General features: G+C 36.9%; 1 protein-coding gene across 1 annotated transcript in view; it reads left to right on the plus strand.

The window, feature by feature from the left end:
* The window catches only part of LOC122815075, a 3,014,144-nt gene that overhangs the window by 796,083 nt on the left and 2,197,062 nt on the right, over positions 1-20,999 (plus strand). Inside the window, exons 48-49 of the mRNA XM_044087319.1 lie at positions 8,426-8,461; positions 9,356-9,400. Of these exons, the coding sequence (XP_043943254.1) occupies positions 8,426-8,461; positions 9,356-9,400 (81 nt within the window). The remainder of the gene's footprint in view (positions 1-8,425; positions 8,462-9,355; positions 9,401-20,999) is intronic.

Genomic DNA, 20,999 nt, shown 5'->3' on the forward strand with positions numbered 1-20,999 from the left:
CAGCATCTTCAAGAGGAAGGGAAAGCAATATAGACCAGTTAATGGCAGAAAGACTGTCATTGAGAGTGGAGAGGTTGAAGTTTTTGAGTTTGCGGCAGAATTTGTAAAGATGTGATTTTTGTTGTTGGGGTGAGAATCTCTGAATACAGATGGGTGGGTGGTCACTCAGGGCATTAGGAAGTGTAGTGGGGTTGTGATAGAGTTGGGGGTTGTTACACAGGATCCAGTGAATGTTTTTTCCTTGCTCTGAATATTTGAGAGTCTTGTAGGGTTGGAGATAAGTTGGGTGATACCGAACAAATTGATGATTTGGAGAGGGGTAGGGGTCTTGAGAGATTTCCAATCTATATTAACAACCCATAGTAGTATAGTTTCATAGGGCAGATTTAGAGAGAGCCAGGAAAGTATATTTTCAAGAATGTAGACGTTCTTTCTAGGAGGAATATAGACAGCAGCAATGGCAAGCTTTTTGTGTTTGCTAAGGTGATAGGATACAACCTTTATGGCCTAAATTAAGTAATTTAATTTCTTACTATTTTGCAATGTTAGCTGGACTGAGATTATCCTCTTATCTTCTAGTATCATATTTACAACAGTACAGTCTGATAAAAATGTATTATTTCCTTTCTGTCCAGCAGGGCACACTATTGGTACATCTTTAACACAAGCAGCATTACAAATACATTTTTCAACACAAGCATCTGTACAAATCAGTTTGATATACAAATGACACCGGGAACTGCCGCCCCATTAGCCTGAAGAGCCTGGTCTGCAAGGCCATGGAACGTATCATCATGGAACTTATAAACAAAGACATTGGTAATCTCCAAACTCTGGACCCCACCCAGTTCAGGTTTGTAAAAGGCAGATCATGTCTCCTAAACCTGATAGACTTCTTTGAAGCAGTCACCAAAGCCCTAGACGAGGGTAAGGTGGTTCACACAGCCTATCTAGATCTTGCCAAGGCTTTTGACACCATCCCCCACTCTGGAATTATAGATAAACTCACTAAACTAGGTATAAATCCCTATGTCATAAGATGGGTTGCCAACTGGCTCACTGAGCGAACCCACACTGTGAAAGTAGCAGACTCCAAATCCGACTTCAGACCAGTGACAAGTGGAGTACAAACAGGGTTCAGTACTGGATCCTCTCCTGTTTGGTATCTACTTCTCTAAAGTACAGGCTAACACAGAAGGTCTTTGGCTAGCAAAGTTCGCAGATGACTGCAAACTAGGAGCCATAATTAAAACTCCTAACAATGTGGACATCCTACAAAAGGGCCTCACTGAGACAGATGCCTGGTGTCAAAGCCATGGCCTCAAGCTCAATGCCAAAAAGTGCATTGTCATCCCCTTTGGTAAAAACTCTGTACCCATGAACTACAACATAGGCAGTGGTATACTTAACACAGAAAGTGTGATAAGAGACCTTGGGACACAGGTGGACAGTAGTCTGTCCTTTGATAATCACATTGCCACAGTAGTCAGGAAATCCTTCTATGTGGCACACCTCATCACAAAAGGTTTCTCATCCAGAAAAAAAAGAGGTCATTGTTCTCCTCTACTCATCACTCATTAGACCCATTATAGAGTACAACACCCCTTTTGGTATGTACCTCACAAGACATCTACAACAACTGGAAAGGCTGCAGAAATGCCGCACAAAGAGGATTACAAGCATCAAACAGATGCCCTACGCAGACCGTCTCAAAAAACTCCAGCTTTACTCTGTCACATATCGCCTACTCAGAGGTGATCTCTGCCTAACATACAAATCTATGTCAAACCCAGAGCTGTTGGACATGCCCCACTTAAAGAAATCCCAAGCCCTCCGAGCTACATGCTCTAGGGACCTAAACCTTGTCACCACAATAAACAGAACATGCTGGAGGAATAGATTCCTGTCCCAGAGACTTCCCATACTCTGGAATAAACTACCTATCTATATCAAACAAAGCTCCTCATTAGTACTCTTCAAGTAAAATCTTGATGATTGGGTGGGAAATAGGAAATTCACCCCGGGGATCACTTCTGTGGCTCTGCTCGACAGTGGCACAGGAAAATAATTTTCTTGGGTGGCAAAAGCCAGGGTACCTTTTTGGCTGGACTTGTATAGGCCCTTGGGCCGATAGCCTAGTACCTACCTATGAACCTGTGAACCTATGAACCTAATTCTTTACAAAATTCCAGCTAGCTGTGCTAGCATATGTTACACATCCACTGCCCTACTTCACCTGGCATGGCTGGCAATGCATTGCATTGTCACATCTCTCCCCCCTTTGAAGATTCAAGGTAGTTTCTCAAGTGACCCTGGAAATATGTTGTTTGAGAGAAATGAGACCATCTCAGAATACATTAACCCTTGCCCTGTCTTGAGAACCCAATTGGCATTGCTGACCCACTACAGTGCTGCACTGTCATGTAATATGCCATCAACCCTAGACTCCACCTTAGTAACATGTCATTTTGCTGGCTGGCTCAATGTAGGTATAGATCCTCCTCAGACTCCTCCTGCCACTTACTGCAAATACTCAGCACCAGGGCCTCCCTATCTTGGTAAGGCTTCATCATGTTAAGATTATACAATTTGTGCCCCTGTCTCCTGCTTAGCAGTTCTACCATGTAGTTAACATCACTGACCTTCTTTACCACTTTGAAGGGTCCTTCCCAAGCTGCCTGCAGCTTATTATGTCTGACAGGAATGAGAACCATAACCTGCTGTCCCATAGCATACTCTCGGGCTCGATCATTCCTGTCATAGCAAACCTTTTTCTGCTGTTGGGTTCCTGACATATTGTCCTGGGCCAAGCCCATGAGCTTCCTAAGCCTTTTCCTGAGGTTTAGGACATATGCCACAATAGACTCCTTGTAGGATTCACACTCATCTTCCCACTCATCACGAATCAAATCTAAAGGCCCCCTCACCATATGCCCATACATCAGTTCAAAGGGTAAAAAACCTGTGGATTCCTGGGGTACCTCCCTATATACAAACAGCAGATGGGGCAAATATTTGTTCCAGTCTCTTTTAAACTGGTTTTCAAAAGCCTGTAGCATGGTTTTTAGTGTACAGTTTAACCTCTCAACAAGACCATTAGTCTGGAGATGGTAGGGGGTGGTATTTAGGTTCTTCACCCCATAGTGCTTCCACAGACAAGCCGGCAGGTCTGACATGAAATTGGCACCTCTGTCAGTCAGTATTTTTCTTGGGAAATGTGCCCTGCTGAAAATCTCTAACAACGCATTTGCCACCTTCTCTGCCTTGATGGAGGACAGAGCCACCACCTCAGGGTATCTAGTAGCATAATCTACTGTCACCAGGATATACACCTTTGCTGTAGAACTTTGGGGTACTCAGAAGCCCCGCAGTATCCTTAGCTACCCACAGGCAAAGGCAAAGTAGCCTTGACCTTGTCTCTTGCCTACATTTGGCAATGCTCACAGGTCCTGCAGTACTCTGTTATATCCCTGCAATCCCAGGCCAGTAAAGTTCTACATAATATGTCTCTTGGTATGCTTTATTTCCATATGACCTGCAAAAGGAATGTCATGGGCTGTGGCTAGAAATGCCAGATGGTAGGCTATGGGCACTACCAACTGCTGTATTACCTCACCCTCTAGCCCTCCCTTAGGGGTCCACTCTCTATACAGTAACCCTTTGTGGCAGTATACAGACTCCCCTTTTTCCTGAAAATCAGGCACCTCCTTAGCTACCTCCCTCAAGCCTCTTAGTGTACGGTCCAAGAGCTGAGCCTGTCTCAACTTTATCTTTGTGTTCCCTTAGATCCATGTGCAGCACTGGGTATCCTCTCCCTGTGCAGTGAACAATGCTTGCTAAGTAGAGATCCCCTTTTTTCCCCAGCTCATCTGCTGAGTTACATTCCTGGCCTGCCAACCAGATTCTCATGTCCTTAGGCAAAATGCTAAGGGCTTGTTCCCACACCAAAAGGTCTTCCAGCCCTTGAAAAGTGTTGAACTGACACCCACTCACCCACCTATGAAAATAAGTGCTTAACTCAGTAATATAATCACACACACTTTCATCTGCCTTGCATCTATGCTCATGAAACTTTTTCTGTAAGTTCCAGGTGTTAACTTAAAACATTGTAGTAAACATGTTTGACTTTATCATAATTTAAGCAATAAATATCAGACAACTTAGCAACAGCAGTTACAGCTTTACCATAGAGTAAGGGGGTCAGGAACCGTACCCAGAGCCCTTGGTCAACATTACACTTTTCTGACCTTTATTGCTTCTAGGGTCTGGTTATTCCCTTCCCCATTACCTCCGTGTTCCTGTCGAAGAGTCAGCACCCCCCTCTCATGCTGATGGCGCTTCTCCTTTTTTCAGCCACCAAACACCACAGTCTCTCATTTTCTTCAGCCTGCAAACGCCAGTCTTTCTGCTGATTCTAATTCCAAATGTTTGGCCTCCAGTTCAAGTCTCTTTAACTCCAGATGGATTTTTCAGTCCTCTGAGGAAAATGTGAACTGTCCTGTTTCTGAGGGATGCAAATTCCCATCACCAGACTAGTTATCCTCCTGATTGCTTGTCTGAGCTGTGGCTAAGGATGAAATCATTTCCTCTTTAGTCAGGTTGGCATGTACCAGTCATTTGAATTTGTATACTTTGGCCAACTGGTTCTTTGTCAGCTTGCCATAACACACATACACACACACACACACACACACACACACACACACACACACACACACACACACACACACACACACACACACACACACACGCACTCACTCACTCACACACACCTGGGAAAAGCTGGCTCAGATTTACTAGATATGCCCCCTTCTACCCAGACTATAAGGTAGTTACTGCCACCAGACACTCTAAGCTACTCTAGCTGCAACTGCTAGGTCATTCACTATCTTGAGAAGAGCCATCGCAGTTCTATGTCTAGACATAAAGCTACTTTACATAAATTACTTTCTCAATAACCTTAGTTACAAGAATGGGGTAATATTCTTTTCTAAAAAAGCTGAGAACACCCCAGTGTCTAAGCAAAATCTGTTGATGGAGGCCATTATGGAGAGAGGTGTCTACTAGCAATGTTGTGTTGATGGCATTCTAGTTTAACTCTCCTTTAGTAAGAGTATCTGCCTGATTTTATCGCTATAGAAGATTGTTTTGAATCAGTTTTGTAATGGCTAGTGCACGGTCATCTTAACCCATAGCCCAGCAAACACTATGGCCATTCTGCTTGCACTTCTCACCAGTTACAGTTTTGTGTGCTTTCCTTCTTAATAGTTTATGGGTGAAATACAATGGAATTTGTTTTTGTGGGTTTGAGATTTTGGCATGATTTTGGTGATGCAAAGAGACAAGATATCAATCACGACCAAGGTATCTTCTGTTCGTCTGAAGAATAGAAGCTGTATCAGGAAAGTCATTCCATTTATGGACCGTGTAGCAGTGGTTCAGGAGCTGGTTATCTCACATTCCAACTTCTAATGTGATTTCCACCTTTTGTGTATGAATGGTGATCTAGCTTAATTGCACTGGGGGCAGAATTCTGCACCTCAGTAACTGACTGGTACAACTTAAGTGAGCCACATTACCCTTGTCTTGAAGTTTCTGCACTAGTAATCTATTGCAACAAGATATGTTTTTAAAATTTGAGTCATGTGTACCCTGTCCTTCCCAGTCTGAGTCTTGCTTATCTAAAAGACCTACTGAGGCATAGGGGGATAAAGCCTGACTATGACCCAGCTAACCTGGGTTCAATTACTGGCTCAGGTGAATGATGAAGTAACAGGGCAGGGATATGCATTCTCATCAGGGGGGTAGGGAGTTATATAGGTGCTCCTCATGGCAATCACTAGTTGGGGCTGGGGATGTCCACACTGGGGAGCATGGCCCAAAGTGAGAGAAAGGGATGGCGGGTATGACTGAGCTGTTGCTGAGATGAGGTGATACTCCATATGGCCCCACTGGTTGCTGGCCCACCCCCAGACACAAACATAAAAGCTTGAGATGGAGGAGTAACAGGATGGGCTTAAAAAAGTAACCCCCCAGGTTGATGGTGGCTACCAAGTCCCCCAGGATACCCTTACCTTCTATGTCTAGCCCCAGCTGTATATCAGCATTAGTCTGGGAGTGTGTACAGAGAAGCTGACAGACCAGGCACAGATATGGGATACTGCGGCTAGTAAAGCCATAGGATGATACATGGGAGCAGAAACATGCGCAAAAAAAAAAAAAACGCTGAGACCCCATATCTTAATCAGGAACCTCTGACAATCAGCTGTGGTGCTGCTGATGGTTTCATGGATGCATTTGGTTACATCAAGCAGGCTTTTATGTATTTTTCCACAGTCTTATGTAGCCAGCTACTTTCCATGATCAGGCAAGTGACTGTTCAGAATTCCTTTAGGAATACTGTGAAATGTCATCTTTTTAAGTGAATCTACCTTGACCCTTCTAAATGCACTTCATTTTCTTTCATGTGATTTCCCTTAATTTTTAACCAAACAACATTTTATTTTCAATATTTTCCACATTTAACTTTGTATTTGCATCCCATTAATACATTGTTGCCACAGTTGCTATTGTTTTTTTTTTTGATTTATGCGTAATACCAAGTTTGAACAAAGCCGACAACTGCATGAGTGCATTCACAGCCCTCAATGCATTATTATGGGTAACTGGTGATCTACATCAGTGTCCCTGGAGCAGTGTACATCACAGAGGTCCGTTCCAGTACATACTATCCTAAGTATTTAGACAGAGTGTTGCTGCTTGCTGTTGTTTTTAAGTAATACCCCCATTGCCTTCATATGTTTATGACCTCTGAATTACACTGTGATGATTCACTGTTGGGTGTTAGTGGCTGGGATGAGTTGTATTATTTCATTATACTGCAAAAATCGAGAAGAATGTTCTCTTTTCGCTGCTGGTGGAAGGGGAACAGCTAACCTTAGTAAAGACACTTAAGTGTGTCGAATAGTTATCCATGAGTGACACTAAGAGAAAGTGTGAAACTAATGAAGGCATTTGAGTGGTGGTTTCCATCTTGCCAGAAGTGAGCTGTTCTCTTGGTCAAGTGGATGATGAGTTCTTGGAGAAAGCTGTCAATTTACTGGCCAGTTTATCACGTCATCTCAGACTATGTTCACAAGCTGTAACTGTGTATGGCAGAGCATACCTTTAAACCTGATTATAGAAACAGTGGACAAAAAATACAGGGATAAAGAAATAGATTTTAAATATTGCTCTTATAAATTTAGAAAGTTGGTAGTAAGGCAAGTTTTAAAGTAGCGTTCATTTTCTATCATCTGTCATTTAATAAGTCAATCCTCACTAATTTGACAGAATACTATACATTTTATCAGGAACGGAAAAACATATAAGGCAAAGATGTGGACATTGTGAGACATTCTGGTCAGATGGTATGTTGTGGCAGAGTGAGGAACTCTGTAATCTGGATGAGCCAGAGAATAGAACCACTGGTATTTCTGATCAAGGGGAGCCAAATTAGATAGTTAAACAAATTTAAGAATGTTGTCTGGATAGCTATGAAAGAAGTTATTGGAGGCAGGAGGACCCATTGGAAGAAGCTTACAGAGCACATCTAATACAAGCTGGAGGTTGATATCAGCTTGCTAGTGAAGGACTCTAAGATGAATGGGGCTAGCTGAAATCGATGAGTATAGAAATGAAGGTTTGCACTACCTTGCTTAGTCTGCTGCCAAAGTGACAGTCCAAGGGAGACTAGTAATGCAACTGAAGTGAAGTGAAAACTCAAATTATTGAAACAGAAAAAGAATGTGGCATATCACATCAAGGAAAACAATCATGCAAGGCATATAACAACAAAAATGAAACAGTTCTTCAGCAATGAGCCTAAGATAAAGAATAAGAGTTTTTGAATATAAACTTTGCAACAATAGACAATGCAACTTAGGAATGTTTTTGACATGTAGTAGTCTTCAAAAGCTATAAAGTGTGTGTGTGTGTGTGTGTGTGTGTGTGTGTGTGTGTGTGTGTGTGTGTGTGTGCACGCACATGCGTGCGCAAGTGCATGTGTGTTGGTACATTTTGTAATGTATTTATGCTTTGTTTAGCTGCTTTTAAGTATTTGAGTATTTTATACATGTTTTCTCTATACAATGTAGGGTATTTCTACTGAATCCAAGCTATTTGTTTTCTTTTATGTCCTACTTGCCTATGCATCTTCCTTCACATTTAACCATAAAACTGGCCTGTATCTTTATCAGAATGATTTCTGTAACACTTTACAGTTGTTACCTTTTGTATAATTTGATATTTATTTTAAAGCACATCAAAATTAAATAAATAAATTATGCATCACCAAAGAAATTCTGATTAAAAATTCAGCTGTGAATATTGTCATTGCCTTTCAGTAAAGAGATTATAATATTTTTCTTCTTTCTCTGTTATTTAGGGTGAGCCTGGTGCAAAGGGAGAAAAGGGGCCAAAGGTAAACAACCATTCAAATCATCAGACTAAGGAAGTTAAACTATTAATAGACTTGTGCTACTGAGTAAAGACTCCATGGTTTCCTTGTAGGCATCTAGCACAGACTCTGTGCTAACTCATTACAGCCAGGTGATGCCTGTAGGTGTTTCTGCAGTTACATCCTACTGACACCTCTTGGTGTCAAATATTGCTTGTTCATATTTGCATTAATAATTTTAAAACCACTGTACATATAAAGTATTAAAATATTTTATCTTAAACATTATACAATGCCAAACACAACTGTGTTGATATTTGACCTCTTCTAGAGCAGCTAAAGAGATATTAATTGCTGTTCATATAATATTTATTTATGTTGTCATAAATTTCATGATTTTATAAATATCTGAACAACCAAGCAGCACAGATAGAACTGCTTAGCCTCATTTGAAAGCTCTCAGCTGGATGAATAAAATGTGTGTGTGTAACTTGAGTGGTTGCTAACATACTGTAAATTGTTTGCAAAATATTACAAATTTAATAGTGCCTATGTTTACTGTGACTTATAAAATCCAGTTTTAAACCTAGAACCTAAAGAATACTATAAAACTAGTTTGTGCTGAAGAGTTTGATATTACACTTCTTTAGTAACAGATATGGTTCCAGAGATATGAACATTTGTTTGAAATATGCAGATAGGGCATGAGGTAAAAGAATAGACAGTATTCAGGTAATGCTTTGCCAACCCACAATAAGCAGAGTAACTATAAATTTACCTCTACAATGAGCTGTACCGGTTGGATTTCATAAGTACTAATACATTAAGTCTATATAACTGGGGAGTGAATATAGTTCCTGAAATGTTTTTATTAGTTTAAGTATCACATAATCTTCTTGTTTTTTGTTATGTTCACAGGGTGATACTGGTGCTCCAGGTGAACCAGGAGAGAGAGGAATTAGGGTAATTATATTTATTTTTAATTCCTTTACTATAATTGCCAGTAGCATATTTTGAATGCGGACATTTAAGACCAGTGACCACAGAAAGGCTGCAAATAACTTTTTGTCATGTATGGTGGGTAATGTCTAGGTTTACATCATCGCAGATGGTTGTCTCAAAAGATTGAAAGTGAGTGATAAACTCATGGCTGAAAGTGACCCTCATAGAGTTTGTATCTTGCAAACAAGGGACTGAATTTTAATTTACCAACATACTGTTCAAGCTCTGTTTTAAATTAGGACAATGTTGAAACCTCCTTTAAGCATTCATAAGTAGGTACTATGCATGCAGTCCAGAAGGCCATTGAGAAGCCTAACATAATTTCCCAATTTCTTCAGATCACTTTCTGGTTAAGAGACTTGCTAAGAGTCATGTAGCAGGCAAATGATGGCTAACAGAATTGAACCCTGGACTACAGGAAGCAGTTTATTAATAGCTCATATATTTAATCCTCTGTGTTAACTGCTTATTTCATAATTTAGTGGCCCTCACATATAACATTTATTTTCCTTATCCCTCACAGGTTCATAGACTAGGCAAGCCCACCTTGTGGACCATTTTAAGCCTAGCCAGTTTCCTTTAGTGAGAGACAATTCCTGCATCTCTTGGCTGTGAGATGAACACCTTAACCATTATGTCAGTCACCAGACCCTTTGTTGACAGAGTTAGTCCCACTAGACTGGTAGTCTGTTTTCAGAGGAGATCCAATGTGATATTTATACTACTCGGGGAAATTTGGCCATGGCATTGAGGAACTTTCCCTACTCTATTCGATAGTTGCTGTGGGATCTTTTACACCCACCTGAGCTACCACTAACTCAGGCAGATGAGGCCTCAGTTTAATGTCTCATTATTTTACTCTTTAGTCTGTGCCTTGCAACATTCCCATAATCAGTAAGCTATTATTTCTAGCATTTAGTCTGTGTGAAATTAGGTTAATGTTAAAACTGCCAACAAAGTTTATACTATGCATAGACCAGAAGACTTGAATTAAACATCCACTCTAAAGCCTACAGTATGTGGAATAAAAGCTTCCAGCATTTTAGAGTAGACTCACTTTTCTAGTAAACATGTACTGACTTCTTCCTATGTTTCTCATGTCTGAAACAGCATACAAATACAAAAGGTGGAAACGTATTCAATACGAGATCAAATAAGGGTGAGATATATGGGTATTGACTTATTGAGTGACCATGAAAACATAGCATTTATTATTAGCCTTACTGTACCTAATCATTTTTTAAAAATATTATTTTACGTCTACTGAAATAAACCCCCAGGGTACAATAGTATTTAAATCCTTCTAATATTTAACCTGTTGAATAATACTACTTTTAGTAGGGTATAGATATACCTCATTTGAACTAAAAACATGAAAAATGCACTTGTTTATGTTAAACAACAAAAAAATGACCTTCAAGTGACCGCAGGATGATTTATCCAAGTGTTTCTGAAGGTAGTCATGATCACTGATATCAGACATTGACACTGCTATTTTTCTGTCATCTGTGTAATTACAAATATTAGGGGTTGGTACTGTCATACACAACATGAATAAGTTAAACAAATTAGAGCTTACAATGAATCCTGTGGAACACTTCAAAAATTCTTTGAAGTTGGTATGGAGTTACCAATTTTGGTTGTGAAACATTGGTTATTAAGCCAGTTTATTGTTTAATACATAATATAAGGATTACTATTGTCAAATGCTTCTACGATGGTAGCATACAACATCCATTAGGGAGACCCATGACAACATCCACTATTGTCATGTATAACTGAAGTAAGTTTGTCATACCTGAAGACTCAGCTATAAAACCTTTTTGGAATAGGCTAAATCTCTCAAGAAGCTAGATAACAATAAATTGTAGATAACTTTTTTCAAATACCTTGCCTATTACACTAGTTTATAGAGTTATAACATCCAGGATCGTTTTGGTTTTCTCCCTTAAAAATAGATATACCTGTTGTACTTTTCTTATTTGTGGGGGCAACTACTGCATGAAGTAAAGTTTTTGACAGTATCACCAAACTTTCTGACAAAGTATCCAAAAGTTTCATCAAAAATATTTTTGCCATTATATAAAAGAACAAGTCTTCTGAACAAAAATGCTGCGGGTACAATATTTCCAGGTGGTACATTTACAAGGCATAAAAAGCTGTTTGTGAAGACTGACAGAAAATATCATTCTGGATTTTTCTGTATTATAATGTATTACAGTATTGATGCAAATAGGAAAGAAGTCTTTGTTTAAAACAATTTGCTGTATGCTGCTTTGTAATAACATTTGTTGTTCACAAGATATTTGCATTTTTGGCATATGTTCTTTAACTAGATTATTTCAGAAAATGCTCAGGATTCAACAATGTATGCAGGCTGCTGGAGGTGTGAATAAGTTAACAGGACTCTCTGATTGTAAACAGAATTAATTATTCATCTGTCCAATACATGAGTTCTACATGCCATGGATATAGTGTCTCATTTACCTAGGTGATCAGACTTACCAAGAGGAGAAGATGGCTGAGCAGCTAAACACAAATATGTAAGAATGTGTTAATACAGCATTCAGGAGATTTAAACACCATGTAGCAAATTAGCATTTTGATTGTAAACTGTAATGATCATGGTTTCCAGAACTGATCACTATTATTATTACATGTCCAATGTATGAGCTTGTTAATCTGTAGAGTTTAAATCCCTTGTCAATATGTCATGGATGTTATTCATGAAATCCATAAAGTCTATTAGCACATTTATAAAAATGACTGACTTTTCCTTGGTAAGAGTAATTCCCTTGAAAAACTCCAGAATTTTGCAAACACTGGAACCAGAAAAGATAAATATACCATGAATCTCAATGTGTTCATGTCTAAGCAAAGCACTAGGGCTGATTTTTTTGTGTGCAATGCAAAGAGACTTCCCTTCTGGATTGGGACTCCTAAAATTATTATGACAAAGCTATCCACCCTAGTGGAGAGCATGATTTAGTTAATACCATGTTTCAGTAAGTTATTATGTTGGCTTATTCTAGCATTGCTACACACTACAACACACTATTTTTTTTTAGAAAAACTCCTTGAATGTTTTATGTATGTATGTGTGTATGCATGTATTTATTTATTTAATAATTTTTGTTTGCTTGTTTCCATTTGTTAACCATGGTAGAGCACTGGTCCACATGTTATGGGCCTTTCTCTGACTCAGTCTGGAAACACCGCTTGGTTAATTGACTTTCTTAGAGTCACAATATTAGGCAAATGAAGGCTGTACTAATCGAGCTCTGGCCACAGGAAGCAGTTTGTTTAACTGTTCATATCTCAAAGTACTATTAGAAGTGTAGCTATCTCTGAACATTCCTCTGAAAAAAGTTGTCATCCACCATATAATTCTTTATTTTGTTCAAAAGGTTTTATTAATTTTTTCAAATGTAATAAATAATTTATTAATGTTATATAATGATATAATGAAATAAGCAAAATAATATTATTATTTACAATATTTACGTAGGTCTGAAAAAAATATAGAATGAACCAATCTGATCCAATTTGAAAGACATTTATACAAAATTTTATTTTCAACTGCTTTCCCCTTTAAGTAAGGGCTGGAACTGTTCTAAATGTCTCAATAAGTGATAGCACCTTCTTCCATGGGTTGTTGGACCATGTTTTTGGAGTGATTCTTAGTTCTTTAACTCTGACTTCCGTTGTTGCAGTTTATTTCACTAACTTTAAGAATTCTTCCAAAGTAGGTTCAGAAGTTGAGTTTCACTTTTTAGTGATGCATTTCCTTGCAACTGCTAATATGGCCCATAATAAATATAGGTATTTTTTGTTCAATTCAGATCTTTCATTAATATTCAAAAAAATTTAAGATGTTGCTAATAAAAGCCTATCTGTAAATAAAGCTTGTAAAAATTCACCAACATCTTCCCAGTACTTTTTAAGTTTAATACAATCATGAAATATGTGTATCCAATCGGCATTGCATATTAATTGACATTTCCAACATATAACATTATTGGAAGAGTCAAATGTGGCTAATTTATTGGGGGTATAGAATGATCTATGTAGAAATTTCCAAGTGAAAATTCTCCAATATCGTATGTTAGATGTTAATTTGATAGAATATAATAAGTTTGTTTTATTTTTCAAAGATAAATTTAATGAATGACCTTTGGTGATAAAGTTCCAAAATTTTTGTTTAACTTCAGTTTTATAATTAATTATTAATTTATATAATTTTGAAGTTATATTTTTCCAATTATATTTGTTATATATAATATCATCTAGAAATTTTATAAATTTAGGTCTATTTTTAAAAGGGGAATTGTTTATTATTCTGTATAAATGTTGTGTATGAGTCAAAACACTTTGGGGAATTAGCCAATCTGCTGATGAGCTTTCATAAGAAGCAGTTATTTGTTGGCTATCTGCTATTTTTTGATTAATAATACATTGTTGCCAGCGAGTATAGTTGTTATGTTCCCATGTATTGAAGATATCTTTATGCATCGTATTATGAAAGTTTTTTTGTGGAACTGAAAGGGATTATTGAATCTGTCCATGTTCTTATTTCTGTGTTGGCATTAATGAATTTCCTAAATGTATTAAAAATGTAATTTAGGAAGTTTAGATTAGTAGGCTTTGTTAAATCATATTGAATTCCTATACATAAGATATGCCATGGTTTATTAGTATGATTTCCTAACTTATAGTTTTCTGTTATAGAATTTTCATTTAAATAGATAATGGTATGTAAAGTTTTCTAGTTGGAGGAATAATTTGGGTCTATCCAATTTATGATTATTTTAAATATAGAAGCTTTTATATAAGTCTCTAAGTCTGGAAAATTAACCCCCCCTCTGTCCCATGGTCTGACATGATGAGTGAGAGCTATTCTATTTTTGTTAGGGTACCAAAGAAGTTTTAACAATATTGAATTTATTTCTTTTAGAATAAGTTTTTCTGGAATCATAGGCATGGATTGAGCTATGTATAGAATTTTTGGTAGTATTATCATTTTTATTATTTGTAATCTATCTTCAAAAGTTAAATATATTTTATTCCAATTGGCTATATGGCTTTTTATATTTTTTAAGATATTATTATAGTTTGTAATAAGAGTTTCTTCTATATGTTTACATAAAACAATGCCTAAATAATTAAGGGTTGACACTTGCTTACCTATTATTTGGTTCCCTTCTAATATACATTTGTTATACCTGTTCATTATTAGAAATTTTGACTTTGCTTTATTGAAGTAAAGTCCAGACATTGAAGAGAAATTTTCTACTATTTCTTCTAATTCTTTTATACTTTCTTTTGAGTTGGATAATGTGAGAAGAATGTAATCTGCAAATAACATAATTTTGGACTCATACTGGCCTTATTACTTTCTTATTGGAGCGTATTGTAGAGGCAAATAATTCAATCGCTAGTGCAAATAGGATGGGTGACATTGGGCAGCCCTGTTTAGTTCCTTTTTTAGAGTTATGGAATCAGAACTAAATTGACCTAGTTTAACATATACTAAGTTATTTTTATGTATGTTTTTCCATTAATGAAATAAAGGGATATGGAAAATCATAATATGCTAATATCTTAAATAAATATTCCCATTTTAGTGAATCAAAAGCTTTTTCTATATCCAGTGTTATTATTAGTTTCCTTTTTTTCTCAATTTAATATGTCTGTAAGAGTTAATACTCTTTGAATGTTATCATATGTGTGTCTATTGTAAATAAAACTTGTTTAGTCCTCATTTATAATGCAGGTCAAAGATTTTTTTAATTCTGTTAACTAAGATGGACATAAAATTTTTATAATCATTGTTGAGTAGAGATATTGGTCTGTAAGATTTGCATTGTGTGGGATTTTTACCTTCTTTCATAATGGGTGTAATCAGAGAATATTTCCATGAGGGTGGTATAATATTTTGTGATTGGATTTCTAATAAAGTTTTGTGAAATACCGAGATTGTGGATGTTGGAAAAACTTTATATAGTTCAATTATAATACCATTTAATCCTGGTGCTTTGTTGCATTTGCTTTCCCTTATAACATCTGTAATTTCTTTATGTGTAATTTGTTTTCGGATATCTAATTTTAAATTTTCTGGTATTTTTGGATTTTGTGAAAGTAAGTATCCCAAATCATTACTATATTTATCTCTTCAGAGTAGTTAGTTTCCAGATAATATTGCAGTTCCATGTTTAACCAGGGCTTGAATTATTTTAATTTTGTAATATAAGCTGGTATTCTAGTTACAAAATGTAATCTTTTAAAGTCTATTTGTATATTAAAAATAAGGGAATTATGATCTGATGTGGGACAAGGGTTTATTAGAAATTTTTTTATTTTTGTGTTCAGATCTTGTGATATATATATTTTATCTATTCTTGTGTGGGTATTATATCTAAAGTCTTGATGAGAAAATAGTAACAAATTATTTTCTTTAAATTTGAATGTATCAATTAGTTTTTGACTTCCGATCCAGTTTGTAAGTAGTTTAGCTATGGGTTTAAGACGTAATTTTTTTTGTTGGTAGTCTCTGAATTATCTAAGATGCAATTAAAATCACCTCCTATTATTAAATTACCTTTATATGTTCTATTAATTAAATCTAGTTGTTTTTTTAAAGTTTCTGTGCCTATACCAGGGAACCAATATAGATTTACCAGTGTCCAAAGCCTATTATTAAACCTTAGGATAACAAGTGTTAGAAGACCATCTTTATCTTCATATTTGTAAATGATCTGGGGATTGACAGTTTCCTTTTTCCATAAAATTATTACTCCTCTTTTTTTGCTTTATATGTGTAATGAGCTAATGTTAGTTATTTTTGTGGATTCCATGTGTGCTTATCATTAGTTTTAAAATGTGATTCTTGTAATAAGACTGTCTGAGCTTTATTTAATTTTAGATATCTTAATAGATTTGATCTCTTTTTAGGATTGTTTAAACCATTGACATTTAGAGAAAGCCTAGTTAGAGCCATATGTTTTCTTAAGTGTCATATTTTAAATAATACTTCTAATTTGGTCAAACCTATAACATGTTTTTGATATTTTACTAGTTTGAGTTTCTTGCCACTATTAATTTCTATTATCAGATTGAATTCTACTACCAAAGCATATGTTGTGAATTTTAGTTCAGACTTGCAAAAAATAAAAAGCAATGATATAGTAACAACAATTAAACATGACAAAATAATCCTACAATTTAAAATTTCCCTCTTTGTATATGGAATAATATACATTCCCAATCCAAAAGATAATAAATAATCTATCAGATTGTCCGCTATACCTTATCATTAAAAGAACTTTTTGAGCTCCTTAGTTTGTTATTGGAAAGCAACTGAATTATTAATTAAATAGATTCTAATTTATGTACAAGTTAGTTATAATTAACTCAACTTATGACTTTTATCAAAGAGAAACAAATTGATAGAATACTGGCTTAACTCAAATAATGGCTAAATATAAGATATATGTGGTTCAATTATATTTTGTGAAAAGAAGATTAGGTAAAAAATTAAATTCTAAGTACATTTTCAGTGTATTTCTATGAACACAGTCTAGTCCTCAACTTCCAGAGTCTTTGTTTTTTACTAGATAATTGAGAGAAGAGAGACCAGTAGTTCACAAACATTACAGTGCAAGACTCTATTTTCCAGAATGTCCATATCTAGACATCACCTTTTTATTTGATGTAATATTCTGTCAGAGTAAGTAATATTTAAAATACATCACCATTTGTTACTCCATGGAAGAAATCCTTATCCATACTCTATATTCTTTAGTATAGAGATGTGTAATCTTATCTCCTATGTTTACCTCATAGAAGTTTGTCTATTCCTGTTAATCTACATATCTTCTTTAAGTAACCTTTAAAAGCAAAATCATTAGAAGATGGATAATAAAGGTTTATTTGAATTGTATATTAAATGTAGATTTGTTCTTAAAGATAATTATTAGCCTAAATCTTTATAGATTACATGTTGAATTATTTTGTTAAAGTTTTCTACATCCACTGTTTCACTGTTTTAAATCATAAATACTTCAATAAAGGCATGTTATCATTCAATGTATTTCAAAGCTGCCTGAACTGTGAGTGGGTTGATTACTACATAGAGGGTACTGTTATTTATCTCCCAATAAAACTTGCTCCTTATTATTATCCCCCCCTTTTTTCTTCCTTTCTTCTCACCTTTCCTCTCATTTCCCTTTCCCTTCCACTTCTTTTTTGCTCTTTTCCTCTTCCTATTCTCCCCGTCACATCTGTTAAAAAAGGTCACTCTTGTCTATTAAGTTCTTTCTTTATATCTTAAATTAAAATCAGCAGTGGTGTATATTTTTGTTAGACTCTCTCTAGTATCATTAGAATTCTAATAATTCTGAATATATTGTCTTATGTCTGCTTCTCTCCGTAACCCCACACTGTTCTGCATAAATGACATATGCTATCAGTTTATCTCTTCTTTAGGCTGATAATACTATAAATATTTCCTGTGTTCTCTTTGATTAACACTATGCTGACTAATTCCTTTCATAGTAATAAAACAGTCATTTTTAATCAAACTTTTTGTCAGCTAGTTCTCTGTCCTAACTAATTTATTATCCCTTTCTCTATTTCCAATGTTTCAGAGTGCTCAAGCGATCCTGTTATATCATGGTCACTTGAATGCTCATTTAATAGTTTATATTTGTTCTCTATAATTACTGCTGTGACAACTTTAGTTTATCTAGGAGATATTTTATTGATAGGAAGTATAATTGGAATGGAGCTGGTACCACATTATCAAACATGTAAATGAAAGTGCATGTGTTTATATATCAAAAACAATATATGTTGGGTAAAACTATGAAGCTGATGTAATATAAATGAATCCTTAATTATTTTTCTTAATATCACATTTTAACATGTTTAATGTAGGTGTAGTATTTGCGTTACAGTAGTGATATAGCAAATAGTCGCATCATGTCTGTGTTCAATTTAAATGATGCTTATCTCTTTAAGAGAGTAAGGAAGTGTTTGAGTATGTGCAAATGGGCTTATATAGATCTCCTCGATGTTTCTTTGCTTGCGATCTCCAATTCTCAGTAGCAAAACAATGATAAAATACAAAAAAATGTATTAAGCAAGAAAATCTCTACGAGCTCTACTCCTTCAGTACCCTACTCATACAACACCAGAGAACATTAGCATTGACTGTCACAAGCGAGCAGGTCTGCCATAGGCTTGTGTCATTCAACTATATGAATTTATTTAAAAAATACCACTTTTTTCCTTCCTCTCTTTATATTAGACAAAGCCAAAAAAATTGAATATACTCTGTGTTTGACAGGCTCTCTGCTAGAATACAATCCTGAATGTCTGCGATGTATTTTGGCGCTCAGAGAGGCTCGAGCTGTACTAGTAGAAGCTTTTAGTTAACAAACAGCTTCTCTGAACACCGTACATTTAAAAAGCAATAGATTCATTTGCAACTGTTTATCTATGTCAGTTATTATAACAATACACATAGGTTCATAGGTTCATACTAGGCTATCTGCCCTAGGGCATTTATAAGCCTAGCCAGAATGTGTTTGGCTTTCGCCACCCATTTTAAATTTATTTTGCTATGCCATTTTTCGAGGTTAGTATACTGTGCCTCTGTCTAACAGTGACACAGAAGTGATACCCGGGGTAAACCTACAATCTCCCATCCACTCATCAAGATTCCTCTTGAAGAGAGTCAATGAGGGACTCTGCCTAACCTGGACTGGGATTTTATTCCAGAGTGAAGGGAGCCTCTGGGTTATGAATCTGTCCCTCCAGCATGTCCTATTTATTTCAGTGCTGAGGTTCAAGTCTCGAGCATGTAGCTCGATGGGATTTGGATTTTCTGAGGTGCAGCATGTCCATTAATTCCGGGTTGGACATGGCTTTATACGTCAGGCACAGATCTCCTCTGAACAGGCGGTATGCCACTGAGTAGAGCTGGAGTTTCTTTAACCGGGCAGCATATGGCATCTGTTTGAGCCCGTTGATCCTCTTGGTGAGGTACTTTTGGGGTCTTTCCAGTTGCTGCAGGTGTCTGGTAAGGTACATCCCAAAAGGGGCATTGTACTCAATTATGGGCCTGATGAGGGATGAGTAAAGAGGCACAATGACCTCCCCTGATCTAGATGTGAATCCCTTCATGATTAGGTGGGCTATATAAAATGTTTTTCTAACCACTTTGGCCACGTGGTTGTCAAATGAGAGATTGCTATCAACTTGGGTCCCCAGGTCCCTAATTACTTCTTCTGTACTTAATGGATTACCACCTATGTGGTAATTTGTGGGCACTTTGTTTTTGCCAAAAGAGATGACTATACACTTTTTGGCATTTAGCTTGAGGCCATGGCTCTGGCACCAGTTGTCTGTTTCTATGAGGCCCTTTTGGAGGATGCTTGTGTCAGCTGGAGAGTCGATTATGGTGCCCAGTTTGCAGTCATCTGCAAACTTGGTCAGCCACAGTCCTTCCGTGTTGGCCTGTACCTCCGAGAAATATATACCGAACAAGGGAGGTCCCAGGACTGAGCCTTGTGGGACACCACTTGTAACTGGTTTGGAGTCTGACATGGCTCCAGCAATTCTAACCATGTGGGTTCTGTCCTTGAGCCAGTTTGCAATCCATCTAGTGACATAAGGGTTTATATTTAAGCTGGTGAGCTTATCTATAATGCCCGAGTGGGGTATTGTATCGAAGGCTTTTGTGAGGTCTAGGTAGGCTGTGTGGACCACCTTCCCCTCGTCAATAGCCTTGGTGACTGTTTCAAAGAAATCAACCAGGTTTAAGAGGCAGGATCTGCCCTTAACAAAGCTGAACTGGGTAGGATCCAGTGTCTGTAGGTCCCCAATATCTTTATTTATGAGGTCCATGATGATCCTTTCCATAGCTTTGCAGACCAAGCTAGTCAGGCTTATGGAGTGATAGTTTCCAGGATCTGTTGAGGCACCACCTTTATGGAGAGGGACCACTGTTGCTGTACGCCACTCTTTGGGCACATATCCTGAAGTAAGGCTGAGATTGAACAGTAGTTTTATATTTGGGTTTAGCTCTTCTTGGAGTTCATGTAGGACGCAGCCCGGGACACTGTCTGGTCCCATTGATGCTGTGTTTTTGCTTTGGAGAGGGCGGCTCTTACCTGAGCATCTGAGATGTCAGGGGGGCAGCACTCTGCTGGGATAGATATTTGCCCTTTTGGTGGGGGGGGGAGAAGTTTGCGCTGAACCTGTCAGCTAGGATGTTGGCAATGTCTGTGGGTTCAGTGTATTTTTTGTCATTTTGGACTAATTCTGAGCATATCTGGGAATTACCACTCAGGTTCCTAACATAACTAAAGAAAGCCTTGTGATTATCCTTAGTGTCCTGTGCAATTTTTCTCTCGAAGCTGGCCTTAGACAATTTTATGAGTGCCCATAGATTTTTTTCTAATACTGATCAGTGATGCCTTCCCTTTTTGGGATTTTGCTCTATCATTTAGTAGCTTCCTCCTTCTATTGTATAGTTTGTTTATGGCTGGGGTCCACC

The sequence above is a fragment of the Protopterus annectens genome, chromosome 11.part0 (genome assembly GCF_019279795.1).
Source record: "Protopterus annectens isolate FY-2018-M chromosome 11.part0, PAN1.0, whole genome shotgun sequence".
Lineage (NCBI taxonomy): Eukaryota > Metazoa > Chordata > Ceratodontiformes > Protopteridae > Protopterus > Protopterus annectens.